Below are 20779 nucleotides of genomic sequence, written 5' to 3'. Positions count from 1 at the left end.
CTTTCTTCTGACCATAGGATAATGCTGTAAGATCTGCTCCTCTACTATTTCAGATTTCCCATTTCATTGCCTCTAGTCCCCCAGATACGACTGGCCCCAAGTGGAAGGAAGGCGTGGATGAGGGAAGATAACACAGAGCCCCTGTGAGAGGTGTTCATGTAACTAATGGGGAGTCAAACTTCAAGGCTGGAAATGAGGCCCTTGGCAGACTGGGAACCTCTGGGTTGCCCAGGCCTGTGATGTCAGCTCATGTAGCAGTTGTCACCATTTGGGGCTGACCTAGGCAGGGGATGAGAAGGAGCCTGTTCCAGCAGATCCTGCCTGAGGGGGCTGGGCTGGGCAGGGCAAGGCCAGGCAGTCACATGATTATTATTGTTGTGATAGGTATAGCACAATAGTTAAGAGCCCTGATTCTAGACCCAAATTGTCTGTGATGGGGATACACTTCTCATAAGTTGGATGAGGAAACTGAGGCCCTGGAAGAGGCAGGGGCATGCCTGAGGTCACATAGGAAGGCAGCGAGAAGACAGAGAGTAGGGCCCAGGCCTCGTGGCTTAGGCCCCACTGTTCCTCTGCAGCTGCAGGATCAAACCAGCGGGTAATGCATTCTCATGGCAGGATGGAGATGTCCCTGAACATGTCAAGGTTGGAGAGGAGGGCAAGGAACCTCACTGAGACATCCTGATCCATAACAGGCTCCAGCTAGAGCACTAGGTCTCAGGAGTCCCCATGAGGTGGCAGGCTAAGAAATTTCCCTGGTCCATTTCCAACCCAGCTATCTGGATACTTTACAAATGAGGAAATGCAGGCTTAGAGAGAGATTAATTATCTGAGACTAGTAAGTGATAAGAGCATAATTTGAACCCAGCTCTAAGACCTGAACTCTTCTTGCTACACCTGGGTGCCTCTATGATTCATACTCAGTGATTACCCAGCCCCTAGTCTAGCACTTCCAGTGACAAGGAGCTCAGAGTCACCAAGGTAACCTATTACATCTCAGAGATAGCCCTATTAGAATGTTCTCCTTGCATGGAGACATAGAAAGTGAGGCTTTTTACCCCTTTCTGGCTCTCTTTTGCCTTGGTCTCTCTGTCCCAGATCAGCCCTGTGGAGATCTGGAGATGTTGGCTGTGTTAAGCCTTTATTCTCCAGGCTAACTACCTCAGACCTTTCTTTCGTGTTTATAGGACATTTTGTCAAATCTTCATGCATTAAGCAGGGTTAGGTTCAGTTGTGAATGACAGACTGGCCCCCCCAATCCCACATCAGTGGTTTAAACAAGACTAAAGTTTATTTCCCTTTTACGTAACAGTCAGTGCAGGCAGCTCAGGGTGGTATGGCAGTTCAGTGGTCTCAGAGACCCAGGATTCTTCTCTTTTGTGGCTCTGCTATTTGTGAAATTCAACTCAACTAGCAGAAATCCACCTCAACCTAGCTTAGCAAAAGGGGAGATTTCTTCCTTTTTGAATGTCTGGAAAGTCTAGGAGTTCTAGTTTCAGGCGGAGCTGCAGGGACTCAAACACTATTTTTAAGTCTCTCTCTCTCTAGGCTATTTTCCTGTGTGTGGGCTTTGATGTCAAAACAGCACTCTCCATGTGGCAGGGAGATGGCTTCTGACAGCTAAGCCTGCGTGCTTGTCTTCTGATCCAAAAGGAAAGGCGCTCCTCCCAGAGTCCCAGAGTGCCAGTCCCGTGGTCTACATATTCCCAAATCTCAGAGTCCATATGTCAAATCATGTAGAAGGTGTGACTGGCTACTTAGGTCACTTACCACTGCCTGGACCAATCACTGGGCCTTGAACTTGCAATGGTGTGTATGACCCAGCTGGTGGCCCGTCTGCTCCTGGGGAGTAATTGTGAGGGGGACAAATTGGACAGCCCCATCAGGACCACATGGAACACAGGAGGGAAGGTTTCCTTCAACAGAGGGCCGAGACATGCAAAAGCTGTAAGCACGTTCAGCTCATCGTGCCAGGGAGACCGCGTTTTGTTTTACAAGCAATGTGGAGCCCCTGGAAGACTTTGGCAGGGCTCAGTCTGTTGGTTTGATTTGTCACAACCATTTTAAAAGGAGGAAACTGAGGCAGAGAGAACAGACAAATCCAATGACTGCTAGAGCCAGAAACCATGGATAAACTCTGAGAGGGAGACATGTTCTCCTCCCCTCAAAAATAGGGACTGATAGGGGAGAAGCAATCTCTGTTCTTAGCGAACACATAGTTCTATTGATGATCTGAGCTACAACCTCTGTTCTCAGCGAATACAGAATTCTATTGATGATCTACTGATGAACTCCCTAGAGTTCTATAGGGAGTCCCAGACAGAGAGGGAGATATGCCATACCTTCCTTTCTTCATTCCTCTTTTCTTTCTTTCATTAATATATCCACATTCTCTAACATTAATTGAGCACCTACTGTGTGTCAGGCTTTGTGCCTGGCAGGAGGTAGAGTGATTAATAATGATGATGCAAAACATTTATTGAGTTTTTTTTGTGTTTTTTTTTTTTTTTTTTTTTTTTTTGAGACAGAGTCTCACTCTGTTGTCAAGGCTGGAGTGCAATGGCGTCATCTCGGATCACTGCAACCTCCACCTCCTGGGTTCAAGCAATTTTCCTGCCTCAGCCTCCCAAGTAGCTGGGATTATAGGTGCTCACCACTGCGCCTGGCTAATTTCTGTGTTTTGTTTTGTTTTGAGACGGAGTCTCGCTCTGTCACCAGGCTAGAGTGTGGTGGCACCATCTCGGCTCACTGCAACCTCCGACTCCCTGGTTCAAGCTATTCTCCTGCCTCAGCCTCCCAAGTAGCTGGGACTACAGGCACCTGCCACCACGCCTGGCTAATTTTTGTATTTTTAGTAGAGACGGGGTTTCACCATGTTGGCCAGGATGGTCTCGATCTCCTGACCTCATGATCCACCCGCCTCGGCCTCCCAAAGTGCTGGGATTACAGGTGTGAGTCACCGTGCCTGGCCTAACTTTTGTATTTTTAATAGAGAGGGGGTTTCGTCATCCTGGTTTCCAACTCCTGACCTCAGGTGATCCACCCGCCTCAGCCTCCCAAAGTGCTGGGATTATAGGCATAAGCCACCATGCCCAGCCTTTATTGAGCTCTTTCAAAGTTTCAGGCAGTAGGCTAAGTGCTTTACATGTGCATCATCTCATTTAATCCTTACAGCAATCCAATGAGGTAGGTACAATTATTATCCCCATTTTGCAGAGGAGGAAAGATAAAGAGGAACACAAAATGAGCCCTGTTCTCAAGGAGCTCACAGTCTAAAGCAGGGATCCCAAACCCCCGGGCCATTAACTGGTACCTAACCGGTGACCTGTTAAGAACCCAGCCACACAGCAGGAGGTCAGCTGCAGGTAAGCAAGTATTACCACCTGAGCTCCGCCTCCTGTCAGGTCAGTGGCCACATTAGATTCTCATAGGAGCACAAACCCTATTGTGAACTGTGCATGTGAGGGATCTAGGTTGCATGCTCCTTATTTTTTATTTATTTATTTATTTATTTTTTGAGACTGGAGTCTTACTCTGTTGCCCAGGCTGGAGTGCAGTGGTGCGATCTCAGCTCACTGCAACCTCTGCCTCCTGGTTTCAAGGAATTCTCCTGCCTCAGCTTCCCGAGTAGCTGGGACTAAAGGCACCCGCCACTATGCCCGGCTAATTTTTGTATTTTTAGTAGAGGCGGAGTTTCACCATGTTGGCCAGATTGGTCTCAAACTCCTGACCTCAAATGATCCACCCACCTCAGCCTCCCAGAGCGCTGGGATTACAAGGCGTGAGCCATTGTGCCGGCCTGTTGTGTGGTCCTTATGATAATCTAACTAATGTCTGATGATATGAGGTGGAACAGTTTCATTCCAAAATTATCACCCTACCACCACCTTGATCCATGGAAAAATTGTCTTCCATGAAACCAGTCCCTGGTGCCAAAAAGGTGGAGGACCCCTGGTCTATAATAAAATCTACAGACTGAAAAACAAATAACGAAACCAGATGGAGCTAAGAGCTTTGGGAGCACAGAGGTGGGAGTCATGTGAGCGCAGGAGTGTTGTCAGGGAAAGCACTTCACAAACTTGATGTGTGAAATTAACCAGGAAGGATTAGGAGAAGTGAGCCTGGCTAGAGTGAGCCACTTGCAGAGGTGAAGAGGGAAGAAAGAGCAAATCAGGTGTAAGTAGAGTACAGGAGTTGGAGGTAAGGCTGGACAAGCAAGTAGGGGCCAGGCTGCCAGGTATCCTGTGCAGACAAGGAACCTATACACAGAAAGTGATGCAGCCCTGGGCAGGCCTCAGGCTGCTGAGCAGGTTATCACTGGAGCCTCATGCAAATCACGCTTCCACCTTTTCCACTAACTCTGTAATTGCAAGCACCAGAAGGCCTCCTGTTGATCTGGGGTCGCAGCAGTGCCCTCTGAGTGTATGAGCAGGAGAGGTTTCTCAGCTCCTCCTTCCCTTGGGTGGTGGTGGTGGATGGGGGAGGGTGGTATTTGCCAGAGTTGAGTCTGTTCCCAGACCTCAGCCCTGCCCACTTGCTGATGTAAGAAATGCAGCCAACCCCTGAAATGTGGAACCCTTCCAAGTAGCTTGATCTGGGCTGAGGATGGGGGAAAGAAGGGTCTGGCCTCCCAGCACAGCATTGCCCTGCCTGCCTCATCCTGGAGCAATGACCACTCTCCACGTTTCCTCCTGCATTTCCTTGCTCCAATTCAGGTCTCACCCACCAAAGTGAGTTCTCCCCCATATTACCTGCTCCCCATCCAGGTGAGATGAAGAGGACCCTGGCCTGGGAAAGGGTTTGATTTCCTCCTCTGCTACCAGTTTGCTGTGTGATTTTGGGGAAGTCATCCCTCTCTCTGGGTCTCAATTTCCCCATTGGCGAAATTAACTTTGAAAAATCTACAGTCCAATTTTGGAATGAATAACTTCAGTCTTTATTCACTGGGGGGTGGGGTGGGGTGGGGCAGGGAATGGCATGCCCAGCATGCAACACAAGGCGTGGGTGGTGTGGATTCACGGTCTTTTTGGAGAAGAGCAGGCAGGAAGCAGGTCAGCTGTGCAGTGTGGCCTGAGAATGAGCTCAGAGCGGAAGAGGGGAAGAGGAACTGGGCTGTCCAGAAGGCTTCTTTCTGGAAGAGGCAGGACTGGAGCAGGGATTTGAAGCGTGGGTCAGGTTGGAAAAAAAAGCAAACATAAGGAAAGAGTGGAGTCCGGAGGTTGTAAGTCTCTGGATAACTTTTCCAAGCGGGTGGAATGGGAGTAGGGTGAGGAAAGGGTGCTTTGTCTCAAAACTTGTCCTCTAGTTCCTGACTCTCTGTGTGGATGAGAGACTCCTCCAGAGGTCGCTGTTCCCCAGGAATCCATCACTAGCGTCCGCACCGCGAGGCCAGAGCTCCCACTGTTCCCCTGGCTCTGCTTCTATGAGGCTTACGCGGCTCTGCATCTGCCCAGAGGGCACAGAGACCTGACAATATTTCCGCCCCCACGAGGGTACTTACGGCCTCGCCAGTCACCCTGTCTGGGACTCAGAAGGGTCATACGCGAAGGCGAGCGCATGTGCACGTCTGTGGTACACGTAGGTAGCTATGGCTCTGCACCCTCCCTCCTGCGCTGCCCCAATTCAGGGCCCGGAAGGGCATCCGGTTCCCGAGGTGCCACTGTGCCAGCAGGCAGCGTGTAATTGGTAGGAGGGAGGCTGCCGCTGGAGTATTCTTGGCTGTCCCTCAGTGCGATCCCTGCATGAACTCCTCCTTTTCCATGCTACAGTCACAGACACTCAGCCCAGGCGCACGGTCGCACATCCTTATTCCCCATTAAGGTCTCGCTGCTGACCCCAGCAGGTTTGTCCTCCCTGACCAGGTCGCAAGGCTTCAGACTCTGGGGGGAAGTCGTGGGCCTGGATGATGAGGCTTCCAGGCAGTCCTGGGTCCACTCTATGGACACCAAGCGTGAGGTCTGGAGGGAAGGACACAGGACACAGGATGCAAGACGGGCGCCCGTCACTCAGGGTCGCAATCCGCCATACAGAGCCACTGTTGTCCAGAGGACAGACACATGAGGACAGAGAAAGAGAGGCTTGGCCCATGGGGCCGAGGAACCCCACAAGAGCACACTTAGACATGAGGTTCTCCCTTCCACATACCTGGAAGCGTCCCCCACTGCCCCCGGCCGCCTCTGCTCTCAAGAGCGTGGAGCCTTCCCTACCACTCTGTGAACTCTGTGGATCTTCGGGACCGGCGGGTTTTAAGTGACGCTATTTTTGCTCTCTCCTGAGGTCGCAACCCTCTTCCCACAAACAACAGCCGACAGGCTCCGCAGCTCGCCTTGGTCTCCACGCGCAGTACTCGCAGTACTCGAGTGCAGAGTGCTTAAGCGAGCCCCCTACCACATTGTCCAGGGTTGGGGGCGGGGGGAGATGGGGCTGGGAGGGGACAGTGGCCAGGAGTAGTGGAAAGAGAAGATGGAAATTCATACTTTCGAACTTTGCCCAGCAGACGTGTGGGGGTTACGGCGGAGGCACCTGCCTCTGATCCAGCACCTGAAGTGGGCAGGTGGGCTTCAGAGTTGAAGGTGCACACACTGGAGCCCCAGTCATTTCTGTGCATGGGTAACATGTCTGAGGTCTGCCCCGGCAAGTCGCAGGATCTGGAGTCTCCCGCCTCCCACCTGGGCTAAGGGAGCTGATCGCTCCTGAGCAGCCAAAGATCCGGGTGGAGAAAGGGGCCGGGAGATATACCGGCTGAGGCTAGACAGCTGTCTTGCTTTGGAGCTGCAGCTAGGTCCGGAGTGGGAAGGAGGAGGCTCACGCGGGCTTTGCCGCTTTCCCCGAGGGTGGCCAGTTTTGTGAATAAAATTAGATAAGTCTGCGAGCGTAGTTCCCCAAGCTCAGCTCAGGCTTCCGTTTGCAGCGGCGCTGGCCGAGCTCGAACCACTGAAAAGGGCCGCGTGCAATCGTTCCGCTGTGCCTCGGGACAAACTCCGCTTTAAGCCAGTGCCGCTCTCCAGCAGTTTCCTGATTGTCTTAATTAGATCCGTATAATCGCTGGAAGGCTTTTCTTTCCCAGAGCCGAGAACAGCTCATTTATGGGGACCAAAAGGAAGAGAGGGAGAGACGACCCGGACGCCACTGACAGCAACGTATTCTTCGCAAAAACCACTCAATACTAGTGGAAAAACCCAACAGCCATCCCCCGCAGCCCGCCAACGCTTCCTCCCAATTGTTCTGGGCTGCACGAGGGAGATGGCCGGGCCGTGGAACAGATGCAGAAGGAGGCCGGGCACGACCAGAGACGCTGTAACCCAGACCCGCAGAGTCTGGGGCTTTCCGCTCTTTGGCGGCTGCAGCAGGCATGGGTGCTGGAGCCCAAGGCTTCCGGAAAAGGGTCGAGGTTTTCGCGGAGGGAGCGACGGACTCACGCGGGTTCCCAGGCACTGCTGCAAGACGCCGAACAGACTGAGCCCGCAGGCGGAAGAAGCAGGGGTCACGGGAGAAGCAAAGAAAACGAAATAAATTCCGAATCCCGCGGTCGCCTTTCTCCCAGACCACAGTGCGCTTACTCCTGACACTGTTGAAAACAAACTGGCCCAGAACCTTGGAAGGGACGAGAGACTACTAGAAATCCCTCTATACAGAGCAGAGCTCGGTTAGGGAAATAGCTATTTGGACAAACAGAGGGGTTCTGGGCTGGGAACCCGGACATGTAGGTCCACCTCAGCTTAGGGCCCCTCAAAAGCCTGACAAGTAACATGATCTCCTGGACCTCAGTTTCAGCTCCTGTAAAAAGTATGTATGTGAAGGGTCTGGATTCTCCCTCCCCAACCCTGCAGAGCAGAGGCTGGGGATTCTCCACTCCCCTTCCCCAGTGCAGGTCTCAGTAGCAGTGAATATGCAGCAAGGCCAGGCAGAAGCAAGGGCTGGCTGCTGCAGTTGCTTGGTAGAACTTCTTGTCTGAAGCAGGAAATTTGGGCAGCAAATGCCCTGGCTAGTCTTACCCTGACTGGAGCCTGGGTAGACAGGGCAGTGTTGGCAAGGAAGGAAGCTGCTGGTTCCCATTTGCCGTTTTAGAAATGAGGACATTCAGGTCGGGCGGGGTGCACTTTGTGAGGCCAAGGCGGGTGGATCACCTGAGGTAGGGAGTTTGAGACTAGCCTGACCAACATGGAGAAACTTCGTCTCTACTAAAAACACAAAATTAGCCGGGCGTGGTGGTGCATGCCTGTAATCCCAGCTATTCCGGAGGCTGAGGCAGGAGAATCGCCTGAACCTGGGAGGCAGAGGTTGCGGTGAGCTGCTGAGATCACGCCATTGCACTCCAGCCTGGGCAACAAGAGCGAAACTCTTTCTCAGCAAAAAAAAAAAAAAAAAAAAAAAAAAAAGAAAAAAGAAAGAAAGAAAAAAGACATTCAGAAGGTGAAATGGAGTAGGATGATGCCAACACTGTTTTTCTCTTCACTTATTTAGATACTAGCAGAGCTGAGCTGGCTTGGAGTTGGTGTGTGGTCCATGGTGTGGGGTATCTGTGAGTGGGGTTCTGGGAGTGTGAGACAGATATCCATGTAGTCAAGAGCGAGCTTGAGGTATGTGTAGGGTTGCCAGATAAAATAAATCTGCTAAATCTAGCAACCCTAGGTATGTGAGTTTACTTGGACTCATGCAAGAAGCTTCTCTCCAAGACCTTTTTCCCCCAGATAGTATATCACCCAGGAAATTCCAATTCCAGGGCTACAAGTCCCTGTCCAATTTGCTGTCCATGGTTTGAGGACGGGATTTCTCTTTTTTCCAAGGACAGTTTATGCTGGAACAGCACATTAAGTGGATCGCCTTGGTCAGAAGTCCCAGAGGGGGTCCAGGTGACTTGCTCTCAAAGGACATAAGTAGTCACACCTACCTTCCATTTTTTTCTGCCCTTAGCTGGGGGCGGGGATGAAGAACTCTATTTTGAAGATTCTGTGAAAAGGGTTGCAATACAATCTGTTCTATCTCTTTGCAGGAGCCTGGGTGAGTTTTTTCTCCCTATCCTGGATCTGTGTAGCTCCATCTGTGGAATGGGAGAGTTGGATTAACACCAGGCTATCCCGTAGATTGGAGGCTGCTGTTAGATGAAACTGCGAAGTGTTCTCAGTACCCTTTCCTAAATGGCCTAGAATATGGCTACACTTCTACATCAGTTCTGAGGTAGGTGTTACTAGCCTCCTTTTTACAAAGGCAGAAACAAAGCGCAAAGAAACTTGCCCAAGGTGACAGAGCGGGTAAGTAGTGAAGCCAGGATTGGAACCCCAGGAGCCTGACTTAGGTCGCTGCTCTTAACTACCATGCAGACCCAGAAACTGAGGCTCCGAAGCGGGGAAGTCATCTAATGAGGGTCACACAGCCTTGCGACAGCGGAGGCAGCTGGGATTCCGACCTCGCACGCCCGAGCTTTGGCCACCGTGCGGCGCTGTCGGGGCAGCAGCCCAGGCATCCACTCAGTTCTTGCTCACGTCCAGCGCCCATCTCCCCCTTCCGTGCCCCAGAGGTTGAAATGGGTCCACTCTGTGTTGAAGCTGCTTGTTTCTGGGTCCTGGAGGGAGGCCAGGGGAGAAAGAGGTCTAATAGGATAGGCAGGAACCTGGCTGGTGAGAAACAAGGCACAGGGCCAACCTTACTTGCACAAGACTTTTGAGATGAAGGCAACACTTGGTCGAGGTTAGGGTTCACTGACCGGGTGTTGGACGGGGGGCGGAGGGGGTCCTGCCGCCTGTCGGTGGGGCCCAGAACCCTGGGAGCCAGGAAGGTAGGGGGTGTCCAGTCCTCAGGGCAACTGGGGCCAGGGAGAGGAGAGGGAGAAATTAAGCGGATTCCCAGACCCGTGAACAGACACACCCAGGCAAATGCCGTTTCCACAGAGACTCATGGAGAGTGAGACAGTCACAGAGACCGAGACAAACGGATGCCGAGACCGAGAGGGTCGGAGGACAGGCAAACTCGGAGCGGCAGACCGGCCCGCGCCCCAGGAACGCGGCCACAGCTGCCGCCGCTCTGCCCGGCCTCCCCACGCGGAGAGGGGTGGCGGGCTCGGCCGCGGAGGGAGGAGAGGGCGCCCCGCCGCAATCTCACCTCTCCCAGGCCCAAGGCTGCGGGCGCCAAGTTTGCTCCTGGTGATCACTCGAATGCATCTCCTCTCGGGCCGGAAGTCGTGCGAGCTCGGGTGGGAGCCGCGGGCCGCGCTGGGGCAGCGTGGGTCCCGGCGTCTCAGGCTCGCGCTCCCACTGCGCTACGGCCCCAGTGGCCCGGGCGCCGCCTTGGGAAGAGGACGGGTGGGGGCTGCTGCCACTTCCCTGGCTGCGGCTGGCGCCCGAGTGAGCCTTAACATCCAGGGGCTGAGCGTTCTGAAGGCGGCGGCTCCACAGAGCGCAGGGTGCAGGAGCAGCGGCGAAGACAAGGGCCCACCTCCGGCCACTCCAGCCCAGCTCCCGCCGCGGCGGCTGTTTGTTCCCGCCGGGCCCCTCAGCGGAGGCGCTACGCCCGCCCCTGCCGCCTCGCCCCACCCCGCCCAGGGAGCTCCGCCCTGGCCCGCGGCTCTTCCGCCTTAGGCAGCCGCTAGGCGGGAGGGACAGTCCCCCACCCCCAACCACTGCAACCCCGAGGGGACTAGGAGCTGAGGCCCGCCCAGGTAAGGAAAGGCCTCAGCTCCTTCCGCCCCTGCGGCGGGTCCCAGCTCGGGCTCCTGGGGTAGTGGCGGGGGCCGCCAACTGGGCGCGCCCTGGAAGGTGAGCGCGGCCGAGCTGGGCCGCCAGGGGGCGCTGCGGAGCCGGGGGACACCCCTCCCTGCCTGCCTTAGTCCCCCGCCCCCTCCCCGCCCGCGCGCAAAACGCACTCGCCCCAGAGGCAGCGCGGCCGAGCCGGAGCCGCTGCCGGAGCGGAGCCGGAGAGTGGCGGCGGCGGCGGCAGCGGCACCATGACCCTGGGCAGCTGCTGCTGCGAGATCATGTCCTCCGAGAGCTCCCCGGCCGCGCTGTCCGAGGCCGACGCAGACATAGACGTGGTGGGCGGCGGCAGCGGAGGCGGGGAGCTCCCAGCCCGCTCCGGGCCCCGCGCCCCCCGGGACGCGCTCCCCCATGGCCACGAGCCTCCCCCGGAGGAAGCCGAGGCAGACGTAGCCGAGGACGAGGAAGAGTCGGGTGGCTGCTCGGACGGCGAGCCCCGAGCTCTGGCGCCCCGGGGGGCGGCGGCCGCAGCGGGGAGCCCAGGGCCAGGCGCGGCGGCGGCCCGCGGCGCAGCGGGGCCCGGGCCGGGACCGCCGTCGGGGGGCGCGGCGACGCGGAGCCCTTTGGTGAAGCCGCCCTACTCGTACATCGCGCTCATCACCATGGCCATCCTGCAGAGCCCCAAGAAGCGGCTGACGCTGAGCGAGATCTGCGAGTTCATCAGCGGCCGCTTCCCCTACTACCGGGAGAAGTTCCCCGCCTGGCAGAACAGCATCCGCCACAATCTCTCGCTCAACGACTGCTTCGTCAAGATCCCCCGCGAGCCGGGCAACCCGGGAAAGGGCAACTACTGGACGCTGGACCCGGAGTCGGCCGACATGTTCGACAACGGCAGCTTCCTGCGGCGCCGCAAGCGCTTCAAGCGGCAGCCCCTGCCGCCGCCGCACCCACACCCGCACCCTCACCCGGAGCTGCTGCTGCGTGGCGGGGCCGCGGCGGCGGGGGACCCCGGCTCTTTCCTGCCCGGCTTCGCTGCCTACGGCGCCTACGGCTACGGCTACGGGCTGGCTCTCCCGGCCTACGGCGCACCCCCGCCGGGGCCGGCCACGCACCCGCACCCGCATCCGCATCCGCACGCTTTTGCCTTCGCCGCGGCAGCCGCCGCCGCTCCTTGCCAGCTGTCGGTTCCCCCAGGCCGCGCCGCCGCGCCTCCACCCGGACCTCCGACGGCCTCGGTGTTCGCGGGCGCGGCATCTGCCCCAGCTCCTGCGCCAGCCTCAGGCTCGGGCCCGGGCCCCGCAGGCCTGCCCGCCTTCCTGGGCGCCGAGCTGGGCTGCGCCAAAGCCTTCTACCCGGCGTCCCTGAGCCCTCCCGCAGCCGGCACCGCGGCGGGTCTGTCCACCGCACTTCTGCGCCAGGGTCTCAAGACGGACGCGGGCGGTGGTGCAGGCGGCGGGGGCGCCGGAACAGGGCAAAGGCCTTCCTTCTCTATAGACCACATCATGGGCCACGGTGGCGGCGGGGCAGCACCCCCGGGCGCCGGCGAGGGCTCGCCGGGACCGCCATTCGCCGCAGCCGCGGGTCCTGGGGGCCAAGCCCAGGTCTTGGCCATGCTGACTGCTCCGGCCCTGGCTCCGGTAGCGGGCCACATTCGCCTCTCGCATCCCGGGGACGCGCTGCTGTCCTCAGGGTCCCCGTTTGCCAGCAAAGTCGCCGGCCTTAGTGGCTGCCACTTCTGACCGCAGCAGGCCCAGGGCCGGTTAGGTCCGCACTCCTCAGCCTCTCCCGGGAGCTTCTGCGGTCCCAGCGGAACTCAGGGAGTCTATTTATGAAGTCTCCAGACCTTGGGCCGGCACGCGTGACTCGGCACTTCAGTCTCCACGCACAGAATCTCGCAGATAGTTGGGACCAAGCGGGCTCTATCGTTCAGGGCGACAGGCCCGGGGCTACGCGAAGTCGTCGCAGGCCAAGATCCTTTACAGTTTGAGAAATAAAAGCAGGGGGGTGGGGGCTTCGTTTTTCCCCTGCCTCTGCGCCTCTCGGCGAACACATTCCCGGAGAGATGCCTGACCAGGCTCCACGGATCCCGCCAGAAACACCAACAGAGGGTCTCCCTTTCTGCCTTTCCCCTCTCACTTCTTCCCCAACGTTGAGACCCGGCTTGTCCAATATTATAATTTAAAGACATCTATTATCTGCTTTGTGCTTAAAAGAAAAATTCAACTTTTTTTTTTTTTTTTTTTTTTTTTGCTGTTCTCCAAGGAAGTTCGTTTCCTCTGAAGCCTAAACCAGTGTCTACGCAGGCGGAGCGGAACGGAGAGGTGAAGCAGGGGGTCTTCATATTCCCAGCAAAAACCCTGGATCCCACTCCACTGAGGAAAATCCTTTCTCTTTTGTGTTTGGGTGCTTTTAAAGGAATTTTTTTCCTTTCCCTTGACTGGCTGGGTCCAGCCATCCCCGACCAGCAACCCTGTCAGTGTTCCACTCTGTCCCAGGCCCTGTGATATTTATTGTGGCTAAAGGCAATGAGATTGGGTGGAAGAGAAGGGTCTGGGCCAGGGACTGGAGAGGTGGGGTTGGAGTGGGCAAGGGCACACCCTATGGCAGGGGGTCCTGTAATTTTATGTAAATATCTGTACAGCGGGCTGCTCGGCGTTCTCTGTCCACTGGGTGTGCATTGATTTAAACTTCTCCACTGTGGGGAAACTCTGTGAAATCGTCTGATGGTCTGTGTGGAAGAAAAGAAAAATCTGTCTACTCTCTATTGCCCATTGGTGTCAATTGAATAAATGTATGTGAACTTCAGCAGTCACCAGCTCTGTCTGCTTGCCTGCACTCTCCCTGGCCCCTAATGGGGCTCTCCCAGAAAAGCTTAGCTCCCCAGCAGAGGGGGAGTGAGGAAAGGCCCCTGGGCAGCCCACGCAGGCAGAGAAGGGTTTGAGCTTAGAGGATGCAAGGGGCACTTTAGTCTTGGCCTTCAGCTGCTAATGAGGCCGAATCTCTGGGAAGCCTGTGGCCTCTCCCGCACTTTCATTTTCGTTCTAGTCTTAAGAAGGTTTTTGGCTGGAGTTTTGCCTGAGGTTGTGTTTCCAGTGCACCTGAGGATTCTCATGTCCTTCTAGTTTGGATGTTGGCACAGCTTGGGCAGATCTGGGTGCTAAGGGTTCATGAACACTCTACCCACTAAGTACAATTTAAGGTGAATATGTCTGGTGATGTGTACTCCGTATGCCTCTATTTCTGAGTGAAGGGCTTTTATGGAACTTTTGATTCGTTTTTGTGTTTGTCTGGGTCGGCACAGCTGCTTGCTTTTTTGTTGTGTGTGTGTGTGTGTGTGTGTGTGTGTGTGTGTGTGTGAACTGTATTTCAGAATATCTGCATTTTTATTTCTATGTATGTCGGTGAACATGTCTTTGTGATGTTTGTGATTCTCAGTCCTGTCTTTCTGTCTCTGAGAGGAGAGGTTTCTCCCTCACCGCTTTAGGGCCTTATCTGGAATCCCCTCTCCCCCCGCCACCCCCCAACACAGTAACAGAATAAAAGGCTTGGACTGAGGACTGTGAAACCTTTCTTTCCTACAGCCTCCAGAGAGGGTTAGAGGGGCACCATGAGCTGCTCATTTACTGTGAGATGAATGAGTCAGTGGGGTTACACTCAAGGTAAAACTTATCCCTTGAGCCAGACTCATAGCTGGAAGCTACTGCCTGAGTGCAAATCCATTGGTCTTGTTGGAGTCTTCCATAAACCCATTGAGCCTCCCATTTCTCTGCTTGTGCCCAGGACTCCCAGTGGCCAGACTTGTGTTGAGTGAGAGATGATCTTTTGGTGAAGCAGAGATGACTGCTTAGCTCTTTTCTCTGTATATTCCAGTGAGATTAATAGGAGAGGAGAAACAGAGGTGCAAGAAGAGGCAATGTAGCCTTCACAGAAAACAGACACATGTTGAGGGCAAGGGTTGGGAGATGAAGTGACAGAGAAGGAAGAAGACAGGGTCAGAGACCCAGATGCAGGGAACTTGAGAGGGGTGAGCCACACAGGCCTCTTCAGCTAGGATCCCTGCAGCTGGCAATAGTAGAAAAGAAGGAGGAGGTGGAGGACTGAGACCACTGTAGAAAGGGTGTCAAAATCAGGATTAGGGTGGGAAGAACACACCAGAGCTGGGGAAGGGTTGTTTGGGATTCCCAAGTCTCTCATCGCCTTCACCAGTGGAGAAGAGATGAGGCTCAAGGTGCATATAGTAGACGCAGTCCCTCTGCCAGAGGCAAGGCAACCCTCTCCTTGTTGAGAGACTGTGGAAGTGGAGGGAGGTCAAATGGAGTGGGTCACCTTCCCACCATTTATCAAATGGTCCAGGTGAAGTAAGGTTAGATTGGATAGTATAAAGGGAGAAACAGCTGCTGATACTGGGATGATGGTCTCTGGCTGGTTGCTTCATTTACTTAAATTTCTCCGAGTTTAATTTCGTTTATTTTCACTTGAGGAAGGGTGACTGTGACTGAAGGAACATGCACTCAAACAAGTGAGCGTGTGTGTGTGTGTGTGTGTGTGTGTGTGTGTGTGCGCGCGCTCTCAGTAAAGCACTTTGTAGCTATGTGACCTCACCATGAATATGTCACTCCCAGATATTAGATTGGAGCTTTATGTAAAATATTTATTAATTGGTTTTTCCTCTTTAGAGGAGAAAATTAAGTCAGCCAGAATTATGTCTGATGGTGGATAGTTAGATGAGATAATTCCACAACTGCTATTTATAGGAGAAGCAGCAGACCCTTTTGTGTGTGTGTGTGTGTGTGTGTGTGTGTGTGTGAATTTATCTGAGCATGTTGCTTGGTGTCTGTGTATTGGAGGAGCCGTATCAGGAAAAGGTAGGAAAAAGAGGACTGGGGAACAAGAGTGAGATGCACCCTTATAGGGGCTTCAAGAGATCTTGGAGCCCCAGACCCATGACTCAAACGCCACTTTCTCAGTGGGCCAAGAAGGGTAGACCTGAGCCAGAGAAGATTGTGGTCTGAGGACTGGGAGTCAGAAGCCACTGATGCCCAATTGGCCTTGAAAAATACCCAGAAAGGGAATTGCTGCGGGAGCTCCCAAGACTCCAGATGCTTATGGCAGAGAAGAAGGGAGGGTATTTAGAGTTTGGGGCTCCTTTAGGTTGTCTTTCTGGGGAACCTAACCTTCCCAGCTGTTAGGAGCTGGGAAGAGCCCATTTGGGATCTGGACTTCAAGGCAAAGGATGAGGGAGTTCAGGATTTGTATGGTAGAATCCTCCTGTATGTTTTTTAATTCCTCCTGACTGGAAGGGCCTAATGGGTGACTCCCTCCCAACCTATGGGTGCATAGGGTGGGTGTTCAGTTTAAGGAGGCTCACTTAGGCATCCTGGGAGGAGAAACAGGCTATCCCATCTGGAGGGGCTCCTGTAGGTTGCCTCTGTGCTTGGGTGGAGGCAACTGAGGTTCTGCTGCCCTGCAGGCCCCAACAATCAGTGACAATAATAAGAAAATATTCAGGGCATACCTTCATCTCTCGAAGGTGAGAAAAAAAAAGAAGGTAGAAAATCGGCCTGGGGTTCAGAGTGCTGCTGAGAGCTGGCAGTTTAAAGGGAAAGAAAATTGGCGAATTTCACTGGTCAATTTCACTTCATTTCGTTCAATTTCGTTCAATTTCATTCCTTTTCATCCAGCGCCGGGAGGCCCGAGGCCACAAGGAAGGGGAGGGGGTCTTTCCGGGCGAATTTCCCTCATCTTATAGATTTACTTTCCAGGGCTGTGAGGAACAGCCTTGATTCTGAAACTTCGACATACGTTTTTCAGCCGCCGCTAAGAGCAGACATTTTATTTTATTGAAGGGTATTTGGTTTGGGTGATCGAAGCACATCGGTAAGCCTCTCCGCACTTCTCTTTTGCAGCCCAATTAAAGCGGTTAATTCTTTTCACCGCTTATTCCTCCCCATCTTTCTTTCTTTCTCCTGGGGCTCCTCGGACCACCCAGGAGCCGGAGTTGAGGTGGGGGCGGACACTTCCCCTCCATATCCAATTTGTTCTCGCCACAGCGGGCGCGTCTTCGTGGTTACAAAGCGCTTTTTCCCTGATGACTTTTTTCCCTTTTTCAAAAACACTTCTTTCTCCCCCCTTCAACTAGCAACCCTCCCCAGGCCCACCCCTCCTCCCTCTCCGCTCCGGTTTATTTAAACTTCGCCTCCTCCAGCGCCGCCGCAGCGCGCACTTAATGAAGTTGAAGGCTCGGTGAGCCCGGGTGAAGAGGGTTTGGAATCTGTTGAAAGGGGCGTTTTGTGACACTGATTGGGGCGGGGGCGGGGGCAGTCGCGGACCAGACAATGACCGACCAGGCGGGTTTTCCTGCGCACAGGGTCAGGCGAATAAAGGCGCCGACGCTGTTTAAACGAGGGACCCCGCAAGAGAAAGGGAGAAAAGATTTTGAGTGTGGAGCGTGCCTCGTAAGGTTTCGTGCTTAGGGGAAGTTGGGAGGAGGCACCTCGCCTAGAGTCTTTACGGACCGAATTCGGAGTTTATTTAGAATCCTATGCATCAAGCCAAAGAAAAGCGGGGCGAGTTTGGGTTTGCGCCTAACTTAATTCCGATACATGCCTCAAAAGGTGGTCTAGGCTGGGGCCTGGGGAGGCGTTCAGGAGGGCCAACCGGGACGATGACATCCAGCCCACATTTGTCTCTGTGGCTGGCGCTCTGAGGTTTGGCGCTCTGGAGAAACGTTGAAAGAAAACTAAAGATGGGCAGTGGTCGGGCAGGATAACTCATCCTCCTAAAGCGTTTGTGAGCAAAACAAATGTTGATTGGATTTTTTGGAGCGGAATTACTCTGCTCTTTAAGGTCGGCGCAGACACGTACCAACAGAGAACCTGCAGACAGGACAGAGGTTTCCAGCTCTGGTTTCGGGAACGTATTTTTCCGCGGGCTAGTGGGCGCGGCGCGGCGCTGGGCGGAGCGGGCACCGCCTCCTTCCGTAGCGGAGCAAGAGCTGCGGCTGGAGGCTGCGGCCGCTCCGGAGGCCTGGAGGCTTCGAACTGCGGGGGAAGGAAGGCGGTTTCCTCCGCAGCGCCCCGGAGCTGGACTCCCCACCGTCACCTTGTGGGTTGTTTCTGGCGCTCCCTCCGCTCTCAGCCTCGAGTCCTGGGTCCCTGCGGAGCGCTGTCTTTTCGCTCCACGCGGACTCCGAGCGGAAGTCGCTCGCTGTCCGAGACTTTGCATTTCTCCCGCAGCGGAGGTCTCTGCCCGGTGCCTTCCTCCTGGCACGCCAGCCTCCTCGCCGAAATTTAGTCGTCAAGAGGGTAACAGAGTCCCAGGCTTTACTGCCACTCCACTCCCTGCTCGGTTATTTAAGAGATATGCGGCTTCCGGGGGGTTTTCTTCAGACCCCGCAAGTGCGCTAGGCTGGGAAGGATGCGCTCAGATGCAGCTACAGAGGTTCCGCGCGTTTCACCACGGGAAGCCCGGGCCTTAGAGATCTGTTCTCGGTTCTCCAGGTGTTGGAAAGTTGCCTCAGGCTGCTCCCACCTCTGGGGCATTTCTGTCTACGCAGGCAGAAGGATCTTTGGAATTGCGGTTGCATGGATCTTAGTTCTGGAAAGGGGGAATCACTGGGGGAACAAAAAATTCAAATCCGTCCCTTGTATTCCTAAAAATCACTGAGACCTGAAAAGTGCATTTCGAGTTATCTGTGTAGACACTGCCGGGGTGTGTGTGGTGGCGGAGGGTGGGAGAAGCGCCGAGGGTACAGGATTGGACTTTATTGTTCACATTAACTCACCGGTGCTTAGAGAGGATCCGCGATTCGCGCCCTCCTCCCCCAGCAGGTGTCTATGCAGTTCGGACTCCTGGGCTTGGATGCCCCATCCCATTCAGATGCAAATGTGCTGGGTTCGGGTTGAGTGTGGGAAGTCCACCCCCCTACCCCCACCCCTGCCCACGCCTTCCTTCCCTGACGCCTCTTCTGGGCCTTTTGGGTTCCGGTCTCAACTTTGAGTTCCTTGTAAATCTTTTTGAGATAGGTCTTACCTCCTCAACAGTCACCATAGACAAAGAGGGCAACTAGTGAGGCTACTGCGTGAATTAGCCTCGGACCCAGAGGGCAGGAGCTTGGGGGTTTTGAGGACAGCACGGCTCCACTTTCCGCTTTGGAGTGGAACCTCACACAGCAGATAGTTTGTGCAGCTGGGAAGATGGGCCCTGAACCCGAACGGTATGAGGATATGTATCCTAAGGCCGGTTTTGGCCCCAGTTCACTAGGTCCCGGCCGCCCCAGCCAGCTATGGTTTGTAGAGTCCGAAGGCAGGCAGGAGGATCTCAGATTGAGGATTGAGCAAGGACTGAGGATCGTTCCTTGTGTCTGTTTGCAAGCCCATGGGTCTTGCAATGCGAGGGCAGACAAACTACGAAGTGGGCTCCGGTTCCGATGAGCCATAGGGCCTCTCCGGCCCCTGATCTGAGCACCCCTCACCTTGGTCCATCTGCTGACCATCTAAAATGTGTAAGGCCAGCGTCAGGGCTCAGTGTGTGACCAAGAACAGTTTTCCTGCTTGAGGGGTTACCTGGTAATGCTGAAACACAGGCGAGTTAATTTTCCCCCAACTCTGGGGATCTTTTTCCTGTCTGGCTCCTTCTTTCCTTCCTTAAATATTTACTGAGCACCTACTGTGTGCTGGGCATTGTCCTGGAGGTGCAAGCAGTGAATTTCTGCCTGGCATCATTACAAGCAATCTAACTTGGTAGTTGAGAAACCAAAGAAAGATATAACAATGAATTATCACCATATTTGAAGTTTAAAAAAAAAAAAAAGAAGAACTTTGGTGTTTTAAGGGTTAAGTTTGTAGCTTTTCACTTTGTCATAACTGCTCCAGGTATCACAGCCCATCGATGTGTGCCTTCTGGGTGTTTGGGATCTGTGATTGTGTTTATGCTTGTGTGTGAGAGGGTATGGATATGCATCAGTGTGTACAGGAGAATGTGCTTAGGGGTAGATATTGATGAATGACTATGTGTGTGCTAAGGTATACTTGTGATGTATCAGTGTGAGTCTGTGAGTGCAGTGAGTCTCCCTGACTGTCTTGGGCAGAGGCTGGAGAAATGTGAGTGAAGAGGATTGGAGTGGAAGGGTTAGGAATGGGTCCCTGCCTGAGTTCCCAGCCTCTTCCTCTGTTCCTTAGCAAAGATTAGGACCTGTCCTTCTTCCAGCTTCCTTCCCTACTGCAGACAAGGATGGGAACGTGGAGCACAAAGTGAAGGTGCTAATGGAGTGTAGTGAGGGCAGCAGTGGAGCAGTCAGTCCTCCTCCCATGGTTCTTACCTCTTACTTTTCCCGCTATGTCCAGCCCCTGCAGCCTGCCTGGGGGTCAGGATCCAGGTTGTTCCGGAGTAGCTGAGAGGCTTCTTTGTGTGGCCCTGGACCTGTTCTCTGGTCTGGTGCTGCTAGCCCCCTCTCCTCTAGACCACACAGAGTGTGCTGGCTACTGGTCCTAGGTGACTGTGGAGTCTTCCCTTCCATTGCCAGAAAACTAGCCTACATCAAGGAGGCAGGTGCAGGCTGTAGAGCCTTAAATGCCAGAGCTTGCAGGGTCTCCAAGGCTAACATTGTATGGGAAACTGGACTAGAGGGGGTGAGCAGTGGCATTTACCCAGAGTTGCTCAGCAGGATCCTGGATATAAAGTTGGACCCTGCAGCATCTATGCACTAACATATAAAATTAACATAGACAATTAACATAGACAAATAACATAGACAATAGACACTGGTCCAGATCTTTTCCTTTTATTTTTAGTTGATGCATGTAATTGTATGTAAATTACATACAATTTAATTGTATGTAAATCCCATATTTGTAGGATACAGAATGATATTTGATACATGCATACAATATGTAATGATCAAATAAAGGTAATTAGCATAACTCTCACCTCAAACATCATTTCTTTTTGTCGTGAACATTAGAAATCCTCTTCCAGGTTTTTGAAGATATATAATAAATTATTGTTAACTATATCTACCCTACAGTGCTATAGAACACTAGAACTTGTTTCTCCTATCTTGCCGCAGTTTTGTTTTCAATCAGGTATAGCTA

General features: G+C 53.9%; 2 protein-coding genes across 2 annotated transcripts; one reads left to right on the top strand and one right to left on the bottom strand.

Moving 5' to 3' along the window:
- Positions 1-4912: 4912 nt before the first annotated feature.
- On the bottom strand, positions 4913-10941 carry LOC123572926 (uncharacterized). Its single transcript, XM_074036879.1, has 3 exons — positions 10859-10941; positions 10099-10581; positions 4913-7455 (listed from the first exon to the last, which is right to left on the bottom strand). Exons 1-3 carry the CDS (start codon positions 10939-10941, stop codon positions 7080-7082), a joined length of 942 nt encoding a protein of 313 aa, XP_073892980.1. The 3' UTR covers positions 4913-7079.
- On the top strand, positions 10846-19450 carry FOXD2 (forkhead box D2). The gene has a single exon (XM_045371384.3). It carries the CDS (start codon positions 10940-10942, stop codon positions 12425-12427), a length of 1488 nt encoding a protein of 495 aa, XP_045227319.2. The 5' UTR covers positions 10846-10939; the 3' UTR covers positions 12428-19450.
- Positions 19451-20779: the final 1329 nt, after the last annotated feature.

Source organism: Macaca fascicularis, chromosome 1 (assembly GCF_037993035.2).
Source record: "Macaca fascicularis isolate 582-1 chromosome 1, T2T-MFA8v1.1".
NCBI lineage: Eukaryota > Metazoa > Chordata > Mammalia > Primates > Cercopithecidae > Macaca > Macaca fascicularis.
This window is presented reverse-complemented; position numbering and strand designations above follow the sequence as displayed.

Coding starts and splice junctions, on each gene's coding strand:
- FOXD2 (XM_045371384.3), top strand. CDS start 10,940: ATGACCCTGGGCAGCTGCTGCTGCGAGATCATGTCCTCCGAGAGCTCC.
- LOC123572926 (XM_074036879.1), bottom strand. CDS start 10,941: ATGGTGCCGCTGCCGCCGCCGCCGCCACTCTCCGGCTCCGCTCCGGCA. Junction 10,582..10,858: donor CCGCGCTGCCTCTGGGGCGA/GTGCGTTTTGCG, acceptor CCTCCCGCCTAG/CGGCTGCCTAAGGCGGAAGA. Junction 7,456..10,098: donor CAGCCTTGGGCCTGGGAGAG/GTGAGATTGCGG, acceptor CTGCGGGCTCAG/TCTGTTCGGCGTCTTGCAGC.